Consider the following 20,636-nt stretch of genomic DNA (forward strand, 5'->3'; position numbering starts at 1 on the left):
AAAAGACACTCGCAAATGACAGAATCCAGTTACCCTTGGGAAAATCACATCGACTAAAGAAAATCCTTTAAAAAGTTACGATAAGGCTTCAAACAATATTCTTCAAGTAGAAGCTTTAAATAGAACCTAGCATTCGTTTAGGAGGAGTCTAAACAATAAGGGGCTGAGATTTACATTTTAAAATAGAGGTCGACTTTTAGAGCAGATTGTTGATTGAAAACCCTCACTAAATGTAAGTTGACTGTAATCCCTCAAGACTTTCAGTCAAACTAAAAGGATCAATCATAAAAATTCCACTTCTGTTCCATTAACATTCCAGTTGAGCCTTACGGCAGAGAGGAAAGAGGACATGGGAAGGAAGGACGAAAGGTCCAGGCGAGAGAGAAAGTAAAACAGGAAGATCCTATTCCACTGGCGTCAGAGTCATAGCTCCACCCCATTATGGTGACATCATCACTGCACTGCTGCATACCCTAATGCTTTTATAAAGGCCTGACTTCCTGTTCGTGGTTAGACTGATTTGAATTTACAGGACTATCACAATAATCAATATATTCTATCTATTCTATGATATAATATGATCTGGGCCCTATATCACATGTCTCACACTTTTTTCAAAGTGATTGGAAATAGTTACTGTAATACTTCAATAACACTGACCAACTCCATTGTTATTTACAGCAGCAAGCAGCTAACTGGACATTAAAATATTCACTCAATAAATACTGAATATTATATATTGTATCTAAGCAAAATTCAACATTCATAACATTAAATGTTGCTACAAATGGATAACAAAAGTATGATGTGCCATTCTTTAGTGAATAAAACATTGTAAGCATTGGCAAATTGTTGCGATACAAGTGGAATTAACCTCTTTACCTATCTTACTTACGGATCATTCACCTAATTAGAAAGCAGTTACAAATTTAGCTTTCCTGGGTCTTTAATAGCAATGGATTCAGATTGACTCAGTAAATGTGATTCAGCATCCTTGCTAAGGGATGTACATTTCCAAATGAGGTGCACTTGACGTGTCAACCCAGGGCTTATGGTAAAAGTGTGGGCCATGATATTAGACATGAATCATTGTTTGAATTACTCAGTTTTTCTAATCAGAGTAGGAATAATACTGGAATATTCTCTTCAAGTAAGGTCCAGTGGGTTTTCATGGTCATTCCTCTCTCTCTCATATATATATATATATATATATATATATATATATATATATATATATATATATATAGCGCTTGTACACATTGGAACGAAATGTCATTTCTCCCCGACCATGGTGCAACACAGTACAGTACGCAAGACAACATACACAACAGTGTGAGATACGTGCAGGACAATAAATACACATAATAGAACAATAGAAACACAGGACAATAAATACACAGAACATACGGCTGTACACTTGAAACTATTGTGTAGTATAGCAGCAATACTGGCAGCAAAATTGAGGTCCCTAATAAAAGGGGACTGATGCAGCTTTGTAAAGTGCAGGTGTGCAATGCTTTTGAGTCACACTGGGTTAAGTGTTTGACTAGCCCAAGTCAACGTTGGGAGCCAGCAGAGTGACTGCCTCAGTGAGGAACCTGTTGCGGAGTCTGCTGGTGGTGGCACGGATACTCCTGTACTTTCTGACAGATGCTTTTGCTCGGCCTTATTGGCTACGCAGGTGGTGTTGAGGGTCCAGGAGAGGGCCTCAGTCATGTGCACACCAAGAAACTTGATGTATAGTGGTGAGTGGTCTACTCGGGTCCTCCTGAAGTCAACAATCATCTCACAATCATCTTATCAACATTAAGAGATTGTTGACACCATTCTGTGAACTGGTTCACCACCTCTCCTCACCTTTTCTTGAAACAGATTACCAATGATCCTCAAGGAATCTGGCATATTCAATCATGATAGTTTTATTCCTCCAGTAATGATGTATAGCCCGGAATCTTAAGTGTTAAAATGCTAAAAAAAACCCCAAAAAAAACCTTTTTTTTTGGCATCTCAGGATGACTTTAGATGTGTTTAAGTTCACTAGTATTATTTACGTGGTTCAGCAGACACCAGAGAAAATGATTCATTAATGAATACCTCAAAAAATGCTCAGTAATTCCTAAAAAATTAGAGTTGGCCAAACAAAAAAGTTTTTCCAAAAGTTCTGACCTTTAAAAAAAGAACTGTCTGAACATGTAGGGGGAAAAAAATCAATCAGCATGAACCTCAAAGAGGCCGCAAACAGGCAGCAAATCTATTTAGTCCAGTAAATAAACAGACACATTAGTGCTTTGGGTTTAAAGAAATATTTACCACTTCAAACACTGCATCGTACAGTACTATTGTTTTCTGAACATTAAAAAAAAAAAAGACATGCTAGGGCACATGTTTTCAGCAACTGATGATAGTCAGAACAATAATTACAGTTTGTACTCTGAAAGCAAATTAGGTATAACTGAGTATATCCAGTGCATGCTCAGCAGGATTAGTATAGCAATGAATAGTGAGGAGATGGGTAAACATCTCCCCCCCCCCCCCCCCACACACACACTTAAAAATTCACTGTGTACTTTTGTTTCCAAACAGTCAATATGGAAGTAAAATGCAGGTAATAACCTGTGGAAAGGAAACGAATACTGCATGGGAATCCCAGGCATGAAAACAAAGACGGCATGGCCAGCGCTAAAAAAAAAAAAAAATTCCCGCCTGTTTGGTTGCCTCCGTACACTCTGCTCCAGCAGGCTGGCGTACCAACACATCAATGATTCATTGAGACAAAAACGAGTGCACATGTGGGTACACGGTTAATCTGCCCGACTGGCTCGGCCTCTGCTCAGGAATTTACCATCCCAAAAAAACACATCCCCACAAAACACACACACACACACACACACACACACACACACACACACACACACACACACACACTGCTGAGAAGAGGTACAAAGAGGTTCCATTAAAGCACATTTAAAGGCTTGCTTCTCCGTTTATGCCATTAAGGCTAAGATAAAAGCATTAGAAAGCAAAAGAAAAAAATACTTATTAGTAATAAGATTACTATTAGTACAGTTATTATGCTTGTTGTTTTTTTTTTTTTAAATATGTGCTTGAATTGCCATAACTGCATTTTGCTGTGTAATACTGTGACTGCTATTCAATCCTATGAATCTACCATGCAGTGAGGAACTGAAGATGAAAGAGAGAAACACAGATAAAGAGAGTACAGAAACCAGATGCCATAGTAGACAAAAAAAAGAAGGAATTCCCACATTGTGTAGATGTGAGATAGGCCAGAGTAGCGGCACATCAATTTACCGTGGACAGCAGAGCTCTTTTCACTCCTAACACAAAACCAGCAAGATGTTTAAAAAAAAAAAAAAGAAAAAAAAAAGCACACTTTCTTTTGTGGCAATTGTGTGTGTGTGTGTGTGTGTACATACAGTCAATGTCATGCAGGGAAATGTCCTGAGTTCATGATTATTTATGCATGTGTTTCAGACTGAGTGCGAGCATGAAGCAAACCGGGCAGTGTGTGCGTGAGTGTGGTGGGCCAGCCTGACAGGCACCACTCATAATCGCTTTAGGGCAGGAGTTGCACAACAATGTGGAGAGTCTAATGCCTGTGGTTTGAGCCCTTGGCGGCAAATGGGCTCATAAAAATGACTGCTAAAATCTCAAGCACTGACACTGGATTCAACACACACATTATCTCATACACTCACACACATAGCATTAGTAAGGCATCTCTAGCCATGACTAGAATTAGGCTCTTAGACAGTGTGACTTAGTAGTTTGTCTTGAATAGTGCCTAGTTTCTCTCCTGGTGTGTGTGTTCACTCTGTGTGGCCCCTTCTAGCACTTCTGGGATACTTGTCCCTTAGCAAATAAAACCTCATCCTTCAGCATCATACGAAATAAACAGTTCGATCCTGGCATTCACAGAACAACCCTTTTTTCTCATTCTTTCTAGTTCTTGTCATATCTTAGCAACTAAATACCATGTTTACGAGAACATTCCATAAGAACAAAATTTTCTGATAGCTCAGCACTGTTGACATTTCTTGATATGGCTGAGGAAAAGCAATAGAAACCCTCATAGAATATACTATGGTTTTAATGGTTATAATGGGAATAGTATTGTTTTAATGAAAACTGTAATGGTCACTGTGGGTCTCTACTGGTAATTTGTTACCTTCTATTGGTGGCACATTAGGTCTAGTGGATACTATTAAGGACCAATAATGGTAATGGCTTTAATGGTTAGCTGATCTTCTAGTGGTATTTGTAGTGGAAACCATTAGAATTTCTGTGATGGTTTCTATTGGGTTTTTTTTTCTCACCAGGTCAGGTGATGCAAAATAATGTCATTTGAATATCATGCTGCCTTTTCTACAGTTTTAAATTCAATGTCATATGTCAAAATATTCTGTAAATTAATTCTGATTATTTACTTATTTATTGTTGATATTTCTTGATGCGGTAAAACTCACGGAAGTTCAGTTTGAGGCTTATGCCAAGTGTAATTACAATGTAATTGTAATCATTGCCTCTCCTCACGAAATTACCAACATATCTGAGGAAAAATATTGATATTGCTGACTATTTTTCTTATTTCCACTGTCACCATACCTTCATACAGGGCCCATGTACTAGCTAGCTAAATCATTAGCTTCAGTAGCTACTTCATGCTCAGTGTCCATATTTCCCAGTTGCCCAACAATTTCCTATGACTATGACCACTTGAATGGTGATCATATTGTGTTTTTGCCCCTTCCTAGGACAATATATTTCAACCAAAAGTTCTATTTAAATGCATGATTAGGAAAGGTCAGGTTTAGGGAACAAAAATTAGTAATGGGAACCATTCCACGTTAATTTCATTAATCAAAAACGCATCAGCAAAACTGCTTTAACATGAGACCACATTACATACAACTGAATGCATAGGTTACACTGAGAAAAACAAGCTGTGCATGTAGCCATGAGCCTGACAAGAACGCAGCCCTACAGTTAGACTGACACACAGCCTTGCCTCACACGCGTCTCTCCTCCCGGTTCACCAAAACAGCTCTGTGACTCACTCTGACTCACGCACCATGACTGCTTGCTTTTTAAATGGTCCAATATGTGTATTCACGCCATCAGACACTTTTGTAAACGGAGCAGAAAGAGAAACATGAGGCGGAGAAGCTGGCTTATGTCAGGGCCCTGGGACGAGTCGGCCTACATGTGGAGGTGAGGTTGGTTCTGTTTAGAAGCACTGTTTGTGACCCGTTTAGTGAGCTCTCTGCGTGAGGTATCTGCACATTGGGGGTGAAACTCTTTGCCGTTAGATGTTGAGAAACAGTCACAGGAAGTCTGGCTTAAGTGTTTTCTTGGTCTGTTGGAGAGCTGGCCAGCATATTATGGAATAATTTCCAACCCGTGACCTAAAGGATTTCTGTCAGTGAGCTAGACACAATGTCACTAGCTGACTCTCGCACACACTAATTCATCAGCAGGCAACAGTTTTGGGTGGATCGGTGAATACTTGGAGATTAAACTATTAAATCTGGAAAGTACAGCTGCTTTCACATAATCTCACTTGTTACATGTTGAAGTTTTAACATTTAAGAGTAATGTAGCCTAATATTTGGCTTTTTCATAGCCTCAAATGGAGTAGGAGTCACAAAATTGGACCAAGCCTTAAGATAAAACTGCTCTTGAATCAGATCACTACTCAGTGTAGTTAATATTATATGAGCAGATGATAAATTAATGATTCCCCCTCCTGCTCCACCCCCATTATATTTTACACCACTCAAACATTAGCATTGGTAACTTAGTGAACATACTGTCTGATAACTCACACACACACACACAAACACACACACACACACACAATACACAGACTGCTAAACTAAATCATGAGGTTGTGATGTACCGTCCCTGGACTTTGGCCAGCTGTATGCTGAAATAGCAGTGTGCTGTGTTGTGGCTTGAGCAGGATCGAGGCCTCTCTTACACCACCCTGACAGCACACACAAATAGGCATAGGAGGGTACATGGGGCGAGGTGCCAATGCTCCTCTGATATCATGCCCCAAAATACTTCCCCACCACACCCCCTTGCTGTAATTTTTTACGTACCATGCTGTTTAAGCTCTGCTGCACTTGCTATCTGGAACCCTTCGACCTCTCAAGCTTTAACGTCCACGCTCAGATCACAATGACATGCAGCTGCAAATACATGTCCTCACCTGATTGGCTAAACAGATAAACACGGGATCTTGTTTGATAAACAAACTCAGATTGCGAGTGAGTGACCTCCAAGTAGAATCACACCAAATGACGTACACTACCAGCTTCTCAGAAAGACTGACAGAGCGGCATTTGGACACGTTAAAATCGTGCAGTGCTGAGAAGAGTTTCATTGTCGCTCATAAAACCTTTTATTTATTTCTCTCTCCCTCTTTTTTTTTTGGATAAATAGTGGACTAGGTTTGGCATGTCTACAGCAGCTTGGAAAGGTGCTGACAGTTTGTCCGTTGCTTTACTACTACAATTCTTGGAGGGCTTCAGCATTCGCTCTGTACTAAATACAGCTCATTTTTCGTTTTCCCTTCATTCTGCTTGTCAGTGGTATGTTTAGTCTGGAGAAGCACAAAGACATTCCCTTTTTCATTTGCTTTCTCTCTCTCACTCTCTGGGTTGATGGCCGACCCCAAACAAATTGCCGAGTTTCATAAATGACGACTGTTGCGTTTAGTCTGAAAATCTGTCTGCATATTCACTAATTGGCATGCATGAAGAGAGTGTCCATATAATCAAATGTATGTTTTTCACTGTTTGCTCTGGGCAGAAAAGCACCGAATGCATACTTAGCCATCTCACAATACATCATGCAGTTACATTCATGTATGCATGCGCATATCCATAGACACCTCTGCTTTTTAAGACCCCTCACATGCCAGGACAGTGATTCATCAAACCCAAATAAATAATAACATTGAATTCAGTAGATCGAAATGAAAATACAGAAACATATGGATGGTTAGGAAGGCAAATGATAGTTAAAGTTTAAAAAGATGTGACTAGCGTGCCTATGTTGCTGTCTCAATTTTTTTTGTCTGTCGTAACCTGGTTTAGAAACTTGGCTCAGGTTTGTCGTGTGCGTCTCTAAAAGGCCTCATCTTTCCAAATGCACCACTCACTAACAAGTCACCACATTTTGGCTCAGGGCTCTTGGATTCCTGTAAAACGTCTCGTTATGCAACCTTTAAGAGGTGTCAAACTTATTTGAATCGTGTGAACCTTGCACTGAGACGGTCAGCCCTGGGGGGCTAGAGAGAGAGAAGCACTTTGTTCTAGACATCTGTGCCTACTGACATCTATCAGAGTTTATGCCAAGTCATGTTTGAAGTGTCCCGTGCTGGTGCTGGCGGAAGAGCAGTCGCTGCCAGGATATAAGAAAGGAAGAAGTGTGTGGAAGAGGAGAAGGTCAGGCATTCTGGAAAACACAGTCTTCCAGTCACGGAGCAGGGCTCGATCATGTCGTCCCAATGGGAGCTTCATATCTGAGGCACAGATTTTCTGTGCTGATGTCATCCAGCTTCCCAAACTCACCAATATTCTTAGGACATGTAATCACAGACTTGGCTTAGTCCAATGATCAATGAGAAAGGTGCTTGAAGAAAAATGTCATGTTAGGATTTTTATTCAAATTTTAATGCTGGCTCACAGAGTTTGGTGTGTTTTTCAGAAACTAAAACGCATAAAAATCTATTTCTGGAGCTACCGGATTCTTTCCACGGATGTTCATGTTTTTAGATGCTTATGGCTTAAATATAACAGAGAAATATAAGTAAATATAACTTAAATATAACATCTGTCATGTTTAGACCGCTGTACTGACTATACATATTTAAAACATTTATCTCAGAGTCACACACAGCTCAGTACATTTGCCTCGCACCTCTGGGGTTGGGGGTTCAAATCCCGCCTCCGCCCTCTGTTTGCATGTTCTCCCCGTGCTTCAGGAGTTTCCTCCAGGCACTCCGTTTTCCTCCCCCAGTACAAAGACATGCACTGTAGGCTAACTGCCATTTCCAAATTGTCTGTAGTGCATGTGTGTGTGATTGTGCCATGTGATGGGTTGAAACCCCGTCCAGAGTGTCCCCCACCTTGTGCCCAGAGTTCCCTGGGATAGGCTCTAGGCTTCCCCGTGACCCTGTGTAGGACAAGCTGTATGGAAAATGGATGGATGGATGGAACTGGCTCCATCCATCAACTGAATGGAACCGGCACTTTAAAGTCATAATTTGTACCAGTCTCAAAGCTACTTTACACCAGCATTGCATAAACTGCTATTAATAAGCACAATAAGTACACAAGCAATTATTGCTTGACAGAGATCTTACGACATCATAGGATATCATTTTAACAATTTTAAAAGTAATTATACCAGGGCACTGTTGAATGCTTGACTGGTCAGAAGACATGCAGACTTGTATAACAGACACTCCACGTAAACAGATTTTTAAAAGATGTGTATTTGATGGTATGGTGATGATTAGTGGTGGTAAGGAGAAACCCTCACCATATCGTATTGATGTTTTGGAATGAGTCTCCAGTATCAGTGTTTTGTACCAGTCATAGGTAAGGCTGTAACTTAAAGAAAGTCCAGGACAGAAGGTTTTGCAGTTTCTTTGTATTATTACCAGCTGTCTTTTTTGCCTTATTAACTTGTTTTTTGGATGTTCCACAACATTAACTGTATCCATAAACTAATAAAAAGTATTGGTATTAGAGATCATGTTGATTCTGTTAGTCAAAGCATTAGTATTCGAGGTCATTTTGGTTCTGTTAACTGCTATGGCTGTGCCATCAGGTGGTAGCATATCACACTGTCACTGATTTTACAGCACACCCTATTGTGTTTTATTCCTTACATATCAGTGCCATTACACAACGCTGGATATCCAAAAGATCTGTGAAATGAATGTAGTAAGAAATTATTTCAAGTCAACATGATGCCCTCCACTTGAATGCTGGAACCGAGCTTTAGTTTGTTTTCAAAAAGCTTCGGGCGACTGGCAGAGGTGGTGGAGAATGCGCTATCATGAGAATAAAGTGTGTGACGTACTGAAGGACGGGAAAAATCGATTCTTGGCTTGTAAGCCAACACAGATGGTTGGTGGCCATGTGCTGCATCAAATATTTGCACTAGCCGAGTGACGTCTGTGTCGTATAGAAGTAACAGGAAGAACAGATACAGGGTCATCCGTGCACGGAGAAAAGACATCTGGCTAGGTGTGTTTGTGCGTGCAGTCACATGCAATATTCTGAACCCACCGATACTAAATGTCCGGCACAAACTAAAATTTGTATGAGATGTGTACTCTAAGTCTAGTCATCAACCTTATGTATAGCACTGTGCTTTTTCTGATGAAAAAACCTGAAACATAGTCAGTTCTCTTAATGCACTAAGAGGCTGAAAAAGGCTTCAGAAGCAAAGGACATGATGACTCACCTCTTACTGCATGGAAATGGCTCAATGAATATCTTCCATTTACAATCAGTGCCTTCACTTGGTTATTAAGTTCCAAAAAATGATAGAAATTTGAGGTTATTAGGGATCATTTTTATTTATTATTATTTTTTAAAACTTAGAACTGAAGTCACAATTCTCACTTATGATTCTGTGAACAATTTTGTAAGGAACAATACATACACAACATTTATTAAATGCTAACATTACCGTAGCAGACTGTAGTAACTACACTTTCCTAGCGGATGTACGTGAATGACGGTTTGCTTGCATTATGAATAACTGATTTACTGGAATCTTTGTATTACAATAAAATCCTGAGCAAAAATAACCACTATTTAGTATAGATTTTTAATCATTTTTGGGTGCCCTCCCAAATTGAAAAAGAAACCAGCAATATTAACGGCTGGGTAAATAAATTGCCGTTGTTTCTCTTATTCTATGAGAGCAACTCATAGCCACTTTTTGGTGAAAGTCAGTCTTGATAAACGCACTTTATGCAAAATGCATCATTGGCTTCAGGTGTATGGATGAGGTCATGTGACACAACGTCTATGGTCATTACTTACAATGCTTAAGGAAGAATAGTGGCACTCATATGCAATTTTATGCAATGGATGCAAAAACGCAAAATTGTGTAAAATTTTATGATGCAAAACTCCGCAGAATCGATTGTTCTTGCGTTGAATTGCATTGAGAAATGAATAATGACTTAAATATGATTTTTTGTGCAATCCAACAAATATCTCTTGTTGTACTCTCTATGTAAAGCACAGCCTTATGTCTCATGCTACTAGAAGAGATCACAGCCGGCGTGGCAACAAGGGTTTCTCCCTGGGAGGTTTTATATTAAAGCAGTGTGAGTTACTTTGTAAAAAGGATCCGTTTACACTCTGGACTTGAGTTCAGCTGGACCTGTTTCAGAATTCCTCTCCACTACACAAGTCAACAATTTAACTCTAGTGAATCAGGGAAAGTGCTTGAGTGCCTGTGGACATGGGTTTAAAAAAAAAAAAAAAAAGGCTTCTGTCAATGCCTCTTCCTTTGCCATGCACAGCAGTCTCAACTTCTCTCTCGATATATATTTCTCTTCATTTCTGAAAAGGATGCACACTTTTTAACCTGATCTCTTCTTCAGATAAATGCCTGTGCTCTCCTACTCAGTGTCTATTCTCCACTTCCACTTAGTAGCCTTGACAAAAGAAGCTGTAAAGTTGCTTACAAGCTCAACAGGGCATTTAAGAATAAGCAGTGTAGTGATGCCTTGTCCCCCCCCCCAAGAAAGGATAAATAAAATAAGTGCCAACTGTAAAAGTTTATGGTATCAGAAAAAAAACATATTAGCCACCAACTGACCTTAAATACCCATGAGTTATTCAATCGATGAGATCAAATGACTTTTACAACCACAACACTGATGTAGTAACAGACGTCATGTATACCGTACCACTGAATTCCTTTTTGATAACTATATCAAAACACCGTCTACACTGTTACGTAGTGTGTGTCATACAGTAAGTAACAAGTCTTTTCGTGACGGAGAGCTCTCTCAGAGTGACTCATACACACATTTAGGCAGGTCACAGAGCACTAAGCTTGCAAAATAGCACCCACAAAAGCACAAAGCCTGAGGAATGCTGGGACAATGAACTCAAATCAGTGGGTGGAACCGAGGTTTGCCTGCATGTGTAGTCTTTCATGCAAACATACCTGGCATGCATCGTGGGCGAATTGACGCATAAGCCGTTGGTTATTAATAGTGTGTGGTGCGACAAGGTACTACACCTAACAACGTAACTTTGGCTTCTGTCTCACAAGGTGGTTTCCATGGATTTCCACGGGAATGTTTTTGTGTTTCGCTGGTTGTCAGGTGGCCTCGGGCGTATGAGGAACCAGACAAACCATGAGGGTGTCTGTGCCATCTAAAGAAGCTGTAGTGTCGCAACTGACTTCAGAACACTATGCCACCTGGGGTTAAACTGGGGTGGCCTCAAGGGTCTGGCGCTCTCCCACTCTTGGTTTATGTGAGCGGCTGCATAAATTTGAACTCTGGTACTATCATTTGACGTGAATGCAAAACCCAGCATGGCATATAATGGTAATGAAAATAATAACAAAACTTACTAACAAGTACTGAAACCTTATGGTCTGGTCATCCTATTAGCCACTTAGGAATGACAGTGATACATCTGAAATATATTTCTATGACATCAACATTGTTGATAACTGTATATAGTAACACAAATGATAAAAGGTAATGGCACATTTTTAGCATGCATGAAAGAAATTCCTAAAACCCCAATGCCAGACGGTATGCATCCACACACACACTAAAACAGCATTTAGTAACACAGCACAGCTGTAGACTATATGCATCCAGAGCCAGGAATCCTCCTTGTCAGCAGACACTTCATGCCTAACTTTACTCGGGACCTGTCATATGACTGGCAGTGGGACACTGGCAGCAAGGGACCTGCTGTGTGCACTTTAGTTCCCCATGTGGTACACATAAGGAATCAGGAGACGCCACAAATCCCTCAATCAAACATTGGATGACAATCCAATGTTTCAAAACTCAAGGACATGCAATAAACTGCACTGCTTTAGTGTTGTTCCTTTATTGCACGTGTAATGTACCCTGTGCACTGTATAAATACCTTCCAGCCGGCGGAGCTGTTGCTGTCGCCCTTGTCCTTGAAATAAGGCACGCTCTTCACCATCCAGTCGTAGATCTGCGAGAGAGTGAGGCGCTTCTCGGGCGAGCTCTCGATAGCCTTGGTGATCAGGTCAGCGTATGACATGTTGCCCCAGGCGTTGCGCCGTGCCGAGCCGCTCTTCCGCTGCGCCGCCGCCGCCGCCGCCGCTGTAGAAGTGGAGGAAAGTAACGGCACCTGTTGCTGCTGCTGTTGTTGTTGTTGTTGTTGTTGTGGAGGAAGCTGAGCGCCGGAGATCTGCTGCCGCTGCTGCTGCTGTCGGTGCCCGCAGTTTTCCTGGCACTGGAAATCTGTGCACAAGACAAGCGGCTTCTCGTCAGCATAGTCCTCGGATTCTTCAAGCAGACTGAGGCTCGTGAGGAAGTCCGCAGTGCCGCTCGGCTCGTGCTTGACAGACGGGGCCGGCGAGGACGTGCTCGAGTCGGCGGGGTTGGTGAACTCCGGCCGGGGCAGCGGCCAAGTGCATGATCGGGGCCGCGATAGAGGCTCAAAGTCCGGGTCGATGTCGACCAGCTGCTGCTGCTGTTGTTGTTGTTGCTGTTGGGCCGCTTCCGCCATGGTACCGACAAACGCCCAACGTCACATAGAGTTGGCGGCGCGCGAGTTACTCAGGCGCGACGGCGCGCACGAGAGCGCGGCTTAAACAGGAAAAAAAGAAGGCGGCGATGAAGAAGAAACAAAAAAGTTTGGTGAGAAGTAAACACTGCTATCCTACATTTGTAACGCGTTGAGACCGTAAGTGAAACCGAGTCCGAGAGCGAGGAACCGGAGAGCGCCTGACATCTGAAGGCTTTGTTATGAATTTCAAAGTTTCAGCGATCCGGCCAAGCTAGTACTCCGCTCGTGCGTGCTCCTGTCACTGTGTGTTTGTGTGTATGAGTGTGTGTGAGACCGAGAGCGAGCACTAGTCTGGAAGCGGCGTTACCCGAACTCATCTATCATTGGTCAGAGCATACCGCCCACGCTTGATTGACAGCTGGCAGCAGCCAATCACAGAAGCGTTTTGAAAGCGAAACAGCCCCAAAACAGCACTTTTCTCCGCCCAGGACTAGTAAACACATTTCATTGTAGACTCTAAAGTAAACGCGCTGCGCTTCAGGTCACAATGTACCGCCTTCAAGTGCACGTGGATCCTTCAAGGAGCTTTAATAAACATTATGGAGTGTTATTATTATTGGTCGTGTGTCTGTCATTGTGATAAACATAAGTGCATGTCCTGGCTATCTAGGAACAGGTCTAAGCCACAGAGCCATATAACATGTCTACATACAGCCTATAGTCGAGCTTTGATATTTTAAGTATGAAAACATAGGACATGTATTATTTGGGTAAAATATTTTATGGGAAATAGGCTTAACTTGTGTGGGGATGGCTTAATGGTTAGGGTGCTTGCCTTGCACCTCCAGGGTTGGAGATTCAAATCTCACCTCTGTCCTGTGTGCGTGGAGCTTGCATGCTCTCAGTACTTTTAGGGGTTTCCTCTGTTTTCCTCGGTTTCCTCCCCCAGTCCAAAGACATGCACTGTATGTTGATTGTCATTTCCAAATTGTCCATAGTTTTGAGAATGTGTGGTTGCGATTGTGCCCTGTGATGGGTTGGCACCCCGTCCAGGTTGTCCCCTGCCTTGTGCCCCGAGTTCCATGGGATAGGCTCCAGGATCCCCCGCAGGATAAGCAGGATGGAAGGAGAATAAATTGTCCAGAAGATCCGAGCTGTCTACCTAACTTTTTTAAATTTAATGTCAACTTAATATCAATTTTTTAAAAAAGGTTCAAATCAGCTAACATCATTCACCATTACAAAACATGATGGATCTATAGATTTGATCATATAGAAATTAGGACCCTGTAACGAAATGGTGATATAAAATCAAGAAAGTAAATAAGAGCAACTTGTTAAAAACAAACAAACAAACAAACAAACAAACAGCACTCCAACTACTAGGCCTACTGTGTTTAATTTGACATAAGTGAAACATGTAATTATTTGGTCTGCAGTGCCAACACCGTGCCAGTCAAACGCTACTACAATGCACTGCTGTGGAGCAGTACAGCCGTGCGGTCTACAGAATGTTCAGTACCAGTGCTGGCGTGTTGTTTCCACTCAGTTTAGCAGATAATATGCAGGGTTTTTTTTTGTAGCCCACTAAAATGTGGCGCACGTGACTATACCGCCATCTTGCGGTCAATGTTAAAATTGCTAAGTCATTTCTCATTGGTGTCTCTTCAATAAACTGCAGTTCAAGACAGTAATGTCACTAATGTCGTTGGTCTAATATCATAATACTGTTAACATTAACACTCTTTGTGAATCAGGTGTGTTAAAAAGGGAAATAATTAAAATACACTTGTTTATTCACGTTCTGTATATTTCTTGCCTAATTTATACTCTTCCTGTGTTTATTTTACTGTATTTTCTCTTCCATATGATGAATAATTCAGGTATATCAATCAAGACCAGAGATAAGACCTGAGCTAAAACAGAAGTTCTTCATTTTATTCACGAAAGGACCCAAGTTTTCATTTCAACCAAACTGGAGCTACACCAGATTAAAATTATTTAATAAATACGCCATCCATCCATCCATCCATCTTCTATACCGCTTATACTTCAGGCTCGCGGGGAACCTGGAGCCTATCCCAGGGAGCATCGGGCACAAGGTGGGGTACATCCTGGATGGGGGGCCAATCCATCGCAGGGCTTTAATAAATAATGTTAGTCTTCAAACTAGTTGCTTGGCTGGAATTACACCCCTTATTTTACAACCTGAGAGTCAGATCCCCTGCATGTGTGCTCATCAATGTGTCTTTGAGTTGTTTCCGTCGCCGTGGAGATGCCGGTGTCAACCATTATGCAACAAATCTTTGTAGTGTTTATTTATTAGGGCTGGGTAAAAAAATATCGGTTCTCCGATTTTAATCGATTTTCAATGTAACGAAACTATATCTATTTGGGAAATCCCCGAATCGATTATTAATGCATGTGCTTTACTTGAGAGGATGTGAATATTATCTGTAGTTCGCCTCTCATCCTGGAGATGTCGCCATCGTTCATGTTTTGAATTTTGAAAACGGTTTTATTTCTTAAACATGTTTCAAGTTGTTAATGAATTTCACTGTTGCATGTTTACAATGTTATTTATTTATTTTATTTTATTTACAGTAATGTGCATTGTGCAGTTTGTGCTTACCTTGCGTGCACTGTATGTACATATTTATGATTATGAGGCATTGTATGCACATATTTATGATGGGCCCTATTGTTAAAGTAAATGTGTATTTCAGTAATATAGCTAAGTAGGAGGGTTTCGATTACAAGCATTTATATTAAAACATGGATTCCATGTCTGCAAAACTAACATTTTAAATGAAATATTGATGTATATTCGATATTGAATCGAGTCGAATTCGAATTTGAACCGAAACCATATAAATAAGAAAGTAATCGAATAGCAAAATTGGTCGCAATACCCAACCCTATTATTTACTTATATATATATATATATATATATATATATATATATATATATATATATATATATATATATACATATATATATAGTATCACCATGGATTCCTGACGTCACACTAAACTAATTTCTAATCAAATTCATTCAATATGCACACTGGCCAATGTAAAAAGTAAATAAATAGATAAATAAACTATGTGTAGCAAGTTGCATTTTTTAAGTAACACCGAATGGTGCGTGTAGATAGTATGGGGCTAATTCGCATATTCATGAAATCTGTTGTTTATTAATGATAATGAGGGTTAACAGTATAGGTCTGCAGTCTGTGTGGGTAATGTAATTTTTTATTTTTTATTTTTTTTTTTTTAAAGAGGCGTACATTCAAATGTTGACTTTTAGTTGAATTGAATTGAATTTAGTTCACGTGTTTTGTAGAAGATTAGGTAAACCCGGAGTTGCACGCGCACGCAGTGCATGTTGTAATTCCCCAGAATCCCCATCAGAACGGAAACAGCGCGACTCAACACCACGTGACCCAGAGGAAAGATGGAGCTGGACCTCCTGCACCTTACCTCGCCAACTTAACCTCATCTAGACCAGAAGCAGTAACGAAAACGCAAAATGTCAATGAAGACATGGATGAGAAAACACGAACATCTCCATTAACTTGTCTTTCGTCTCATCATCAGATCGACTTTAATCCTTCCACATCACCGGATCACACTCGGTTCTGATCCACCTGGAAATCCACTGCTCACTTCACCTGGTCAAAACATGTCAGCTCTGAGATCCAACTGGGGGAAAATCGTGTATTCAGGGTTTACACTCAAATGAATGCGTGTTGACGTGTCTGAGTTTGTTTCAGCGTAACACACACACACACACACACACACACACACACACACACACACACACACACACACACACAGAGAGAGGTACTTGATGCCCTTCGGTACTGCTCATTTTTCTGACACGCACGCGGACTTAACAGTAGATGAGGGAGAAAACCTTGAAATATCTCAGATAAGAAGATACGGTAAGTGTGAAGTTGTTCGTCTTTGAAGGAACCCGGAAATGAAAATAGTCTTGCTTAACTTCGGAATGAAATGCCTCAACAGGCTAAGTGTACGTTGTGATGTGCCTTTGAGTATTGTTTTGCAATGAACTAATGACAGGGTGAGTCTTGTTTAAATTCAACTTGACATTGCTTATACTGCTTTAGGAGTGTCCCAGCTGTCCACAATCCTTCAGCTCCTCTGAGCTTTAAGATCTTTAAGCATATGGGCATTTCATGAACTAACTTACAGTTTAGTAACAGGGTTAGTAAAAGTGTCAAAGTAGTGAGCAGAGCAGTAAACTGTGTCAGTGTGAGATACACACACCTGCCTTTTACTCTTTCTGGAGCCTGAAATGTCTTAGGGTTGCATTTTACAGTAATGTCTGGTTTATTGTGTGGAGTTGTACAATTATATTGTCTGTGAGCAAGTGTGTTATAGAATGGGTTATGACAGCACTGCTCACATTTCTGACAGATTAAGCAACGCAGATCTCAGGACCCAGAGTTTGTATCCTGGATCAGTCCTTTTTTATGTTTTAAACTAAACCTGACTTAATAAATTGTGTTTAAACTGCATCCTAAACATAATTATTCTGTTTTAAATCTCACGGTCATTAGGATTGGTCAGTGGGTTGAAAACCTTCATGTATTGGTTCATAAATGGTAACTTTTCATCTATTTCCAAGAGTAAATGTTTTCATGAAACTGCTTTATGAATAACAATTATTCAAACTGCTTACACTGTTCATGAAGTGTGGATGTCTAGGCTGTGTATTGAAAGACTTGTGTGTTTTTAACAGGTGGTAACGCAAGAGAGGTTATAAAAACATGGCACCGAGTCCTGTCATTCAAGCCATCATTGATTTATCAGCCGGAGCCTGTGGTATGCTACAATATTGCAATTTTAATATATTGTGTATGTATGTATGTTGGAAATGTGGCAGTGGTGGCTTAGTGGTTAAGGCATCTGGGCTCAGTTTGAGTCCATTGTCATGTTAGGTCATTGAGCAAGGCCCTTAACCCTCTTTGCCCCAGGGGTGCCATTATTATTATTATCCTCTGCTCTGACCCTAGCTTACTAACAAATTGGAATATGTGAACAAAGTAATTTCACTGTATTGTATCAGTATATTCTTTCTTTTACTTTGTGAATATAAAAATTAATATACATGTTACTTTCTCCTTTTTGTTTAAAAACGCACACACACACAGCTGCTGTTCCTTTAAATAAACCTATACATGTACTGTAACTTGTGGTAACATGAGTTGGCCTGTGCTATACCCTCAATGACATCTTGCCAGATTCTTTATTTCAAGAGCAACACCAACAGCCTATATTACTGTTATCTCGAGTTTCACCTTGTGTTTATGAGCACTGAACGCTATGATGTAAAAATGGGCAGGCCAATCACAAAAAAACACTGGAAGAGTACATGCTTGCCAGTAATTAACAGTAGTGTTAGTGTGTTTCAGGTGTACAATTTAAATACAGTTTTGGCAATAATTCGATCCGTGAGTTTGCATGTTAAAGGCTAGTTTAGCAAGGTGGTATTGCTATACATGTTTTATTTTTTTAACATATGATATTGCAAGACAAAATGAGCAATACTTAGAGAATGAAGTCAATAAAGTCATAATACTATAATGGAAATAAAACAATACTTTACAAATAAAGAACACATCAGGACCAGATTACTATTAGTATTAGAACTTTGAAATGACTTTTTCAAATGAATTATTCAAATGACTTCCAGAAATTTTGTTTATTTTGAAGAGAAAACCACACAAACTGGGCGGCATTTGCCACCAAGCCCCGATGTGGACTTATCATATGGACTTGAACCAAAAACTTAATTGGAGACTTGACTGCTGTACTGTGTGCGCTGGAGTTACTGCTGTTATGTCACAGATGTAACCATTGATAGTTTTGCAATTTCTCCTTCAGCAAAAGAAACAATAATGTCAGCAAATCCTCAAAGTCTCTCATGTTAACACACAAATGTTGTCATTTGGGCCATTTTATAAACAGTGGCCCTAAAACGCTGATGTACAAACATGATCAAAATAAGAAATAAACATTCAGGTACAGATTTTGTTACATTTTTCAGCCATGTCACTGGTGCTGCTCTTATCTCTCTTTTTGCTTAAGGTGGTATAGCATGTGTGCTGTGTGGCCAGCCATTTGATACCGCCAAGGTGAAGATGCAGACATTTCCCGGGCTGTACCGTGGCTTTGTGCACTGCTTTGTGTCCATCTCAAAGCAGGTGGGGCTGCGTGGTCTATATCATGGCACTACCCCAGCTCTGATGGCCAACATCGCTGAGAATGCAGTTCTCTTCATGAGCTACGGCTTCTGCCAAGATGTTGTGCGTTTTGTGGTTGGCTTGGACAGAGGAGCAGAGCTCAGGTTAGACATTTCCAACCTATTTATCTTATTATCTCAATTTTTTTTTTTTTATCACATACTGTAGACACATCACGCAGATGTGTAAGGCTAAAGGGTTGCTATAGAGCACCCACAGTATTGGAGAGTTTAGCATTCTGCTTCATTTAACATCCCTGATTCAGCTTATCTGCTAATTACCGAAGCTGTCACAGGCAAGATTTAGTGTATTTGAAGAGGGAGAAAACAAATCCATGCAGTATTTTTGCCTTCAAGAGTCTGACATTCTGGCTATGGAGTTAATCTTAGCTAACTAATGTGTTAGTATAGTTTCTCAGTGCGATGTTGCACATCTAGTGATTGTTGGATAATAAATGAGGATGCCATGTATTGAGGAGTTGACCTATTTCCATAACAGCAGGTAGCATTCGAAATATGCTACACCCACACCATATCAGTTGGTATAACTTGTGGAAATTATGCATTTAACTGGACACACATGTCATATACGCTCACTGTCCACTTCGACCACATTGATCCTTGAGGCGTGTTGAGCATCCTGAGATGCTTTTCAGTTGTCGAGTGGTTATTGAGTTACCATAGCCTTCCTGATAGCTCAAAACAGTCTGGCCATTACTCTCTGACCTCTCTCATTTTGTGTAAACTCTAGAGGCTGCTGTGTGTGAAATTCTCATGAGATCAGCAGTTTCTTTAATATCCAAACCAGCCATGTGGTATCAGCAACTATGCCATGGTCATAGTTACTTAGATCACATTTTTTTTCCCTATTCTGATGTTTGATGTGAACATTAATTGAAGCTCTTGACATGTAGCTGCATGATTTAAGACTGGTGCTGCTGCCACATGATTGGATAATTGCATGGATGAGCAGGTATATACAGGTGTTCCTAATAAAGTGAATTCACACCAACATGTGTATACTTTATGCTACAGTACAGTATGCGTCGTTTATTTTACCAATTTTAAATGATTTAAATGGGGTTTGGAATATACAAACTGGCATGCACGTGCACATAATGCCAAGAAAACTTATGAAACGATCATTTTTATTTCATGCTGTTTCCTATTTTGTGGGCAAATCTTACAAGGAACGGACATGGCATTAAAATAACAAAAGTCGTACATTGAATTTTCTTCCTGCAGTGACAAACTGAGAATGCTTTGATACATGGTGGGGTGGCAGATAACAGTGTAAGGCATTGCAGTGCAAGGTATATTGGAGTCATTGTTGTCATGACATTGTAGTCAATTTAATGATAAGATATTTGTAGGGCCTGGCTTATGCCAAACCAAAATGGCTACTATATTAGATACAATTGTGTCTTAGCTATACTCATTGGCTATTTTATTATATATTTAAAAACTGCACCTTTTATGCATTTCATAATGAAAAAGTGGAATATCTTGTGTGTATGTAAGTACTGTGTAAGCCTATTTGCTTGGCATTGTGTGTGGCACTAGTAATA

At 40.3% G+C, this 20,636-nt stretch overlaps 2 protein-coding genes across 5 annotated transcripts in view; one reads left to right on the forward strand and one right to left on the reverse strand.

Moving 5' to 3' along the window:
• Positions 1 to 13,092, reverse strand: part of foxo1a (forkhead box O1 a) — a 35,281-nt gene extending 22,189 nt beyond the window's left edge. For both annotated transcript variants that reach the window (XM_053646466.1, XM_053646465.1), the window contains exon 1: positions 12,183 to 13,092. In XM_053646466.1, the coding sequence (XP_053502441.1) occupies positions 12,183 to 12,797 (615 nt within the window). In that variant the 5' untranslated portion in view covers positions 12,798 to 13,092. The remainder of the gene's footprint in view (positions 1 to 12,182) is intronic.
• Positions 1 to 20,636, forward strand: part of slc25a15a (solute carrier family 25 member 15a) — a 50,695-nt gene that overhangs the window by 26,061 nt on the left and 3,998 nt on the right. The window contains exons 1-3 of one of the 3 annotated variants that reach the window (XM_053646467.1): positions 15,884 to 16,744; positions 17,566 to 17,648; positions 18,915 to 19,173. In XM_053646467.1, the coding sequence (XP_053502442.1) occupies positions 17,594 to 17,648; positions 18,915 to 19,173 (314 nt within the window). In that variant the 5' untranslated portion in view covers positions 15,884 to 16,744; positions 17,566 to 17,593. The other 2 variants (XM_053646469.1, XM_053646468.1) reach the window with 2 other exon arrangements.

This window comes from Ictalurus furcatus, chromosome 17 (assembly GCF_023375685.1).
Source record: "Ictalurus furcatus strain D&B chromosome 17, Billie_1.0, whole genome shotgun sequence".
NCBI classification, from domain to species: domain Eukaryota; kingdom Metazoa; phylum Chordata; class Actinopteri; order Siluriformes; family Ictaluridae; genus Ictalurus; species Ictalurus furcatus.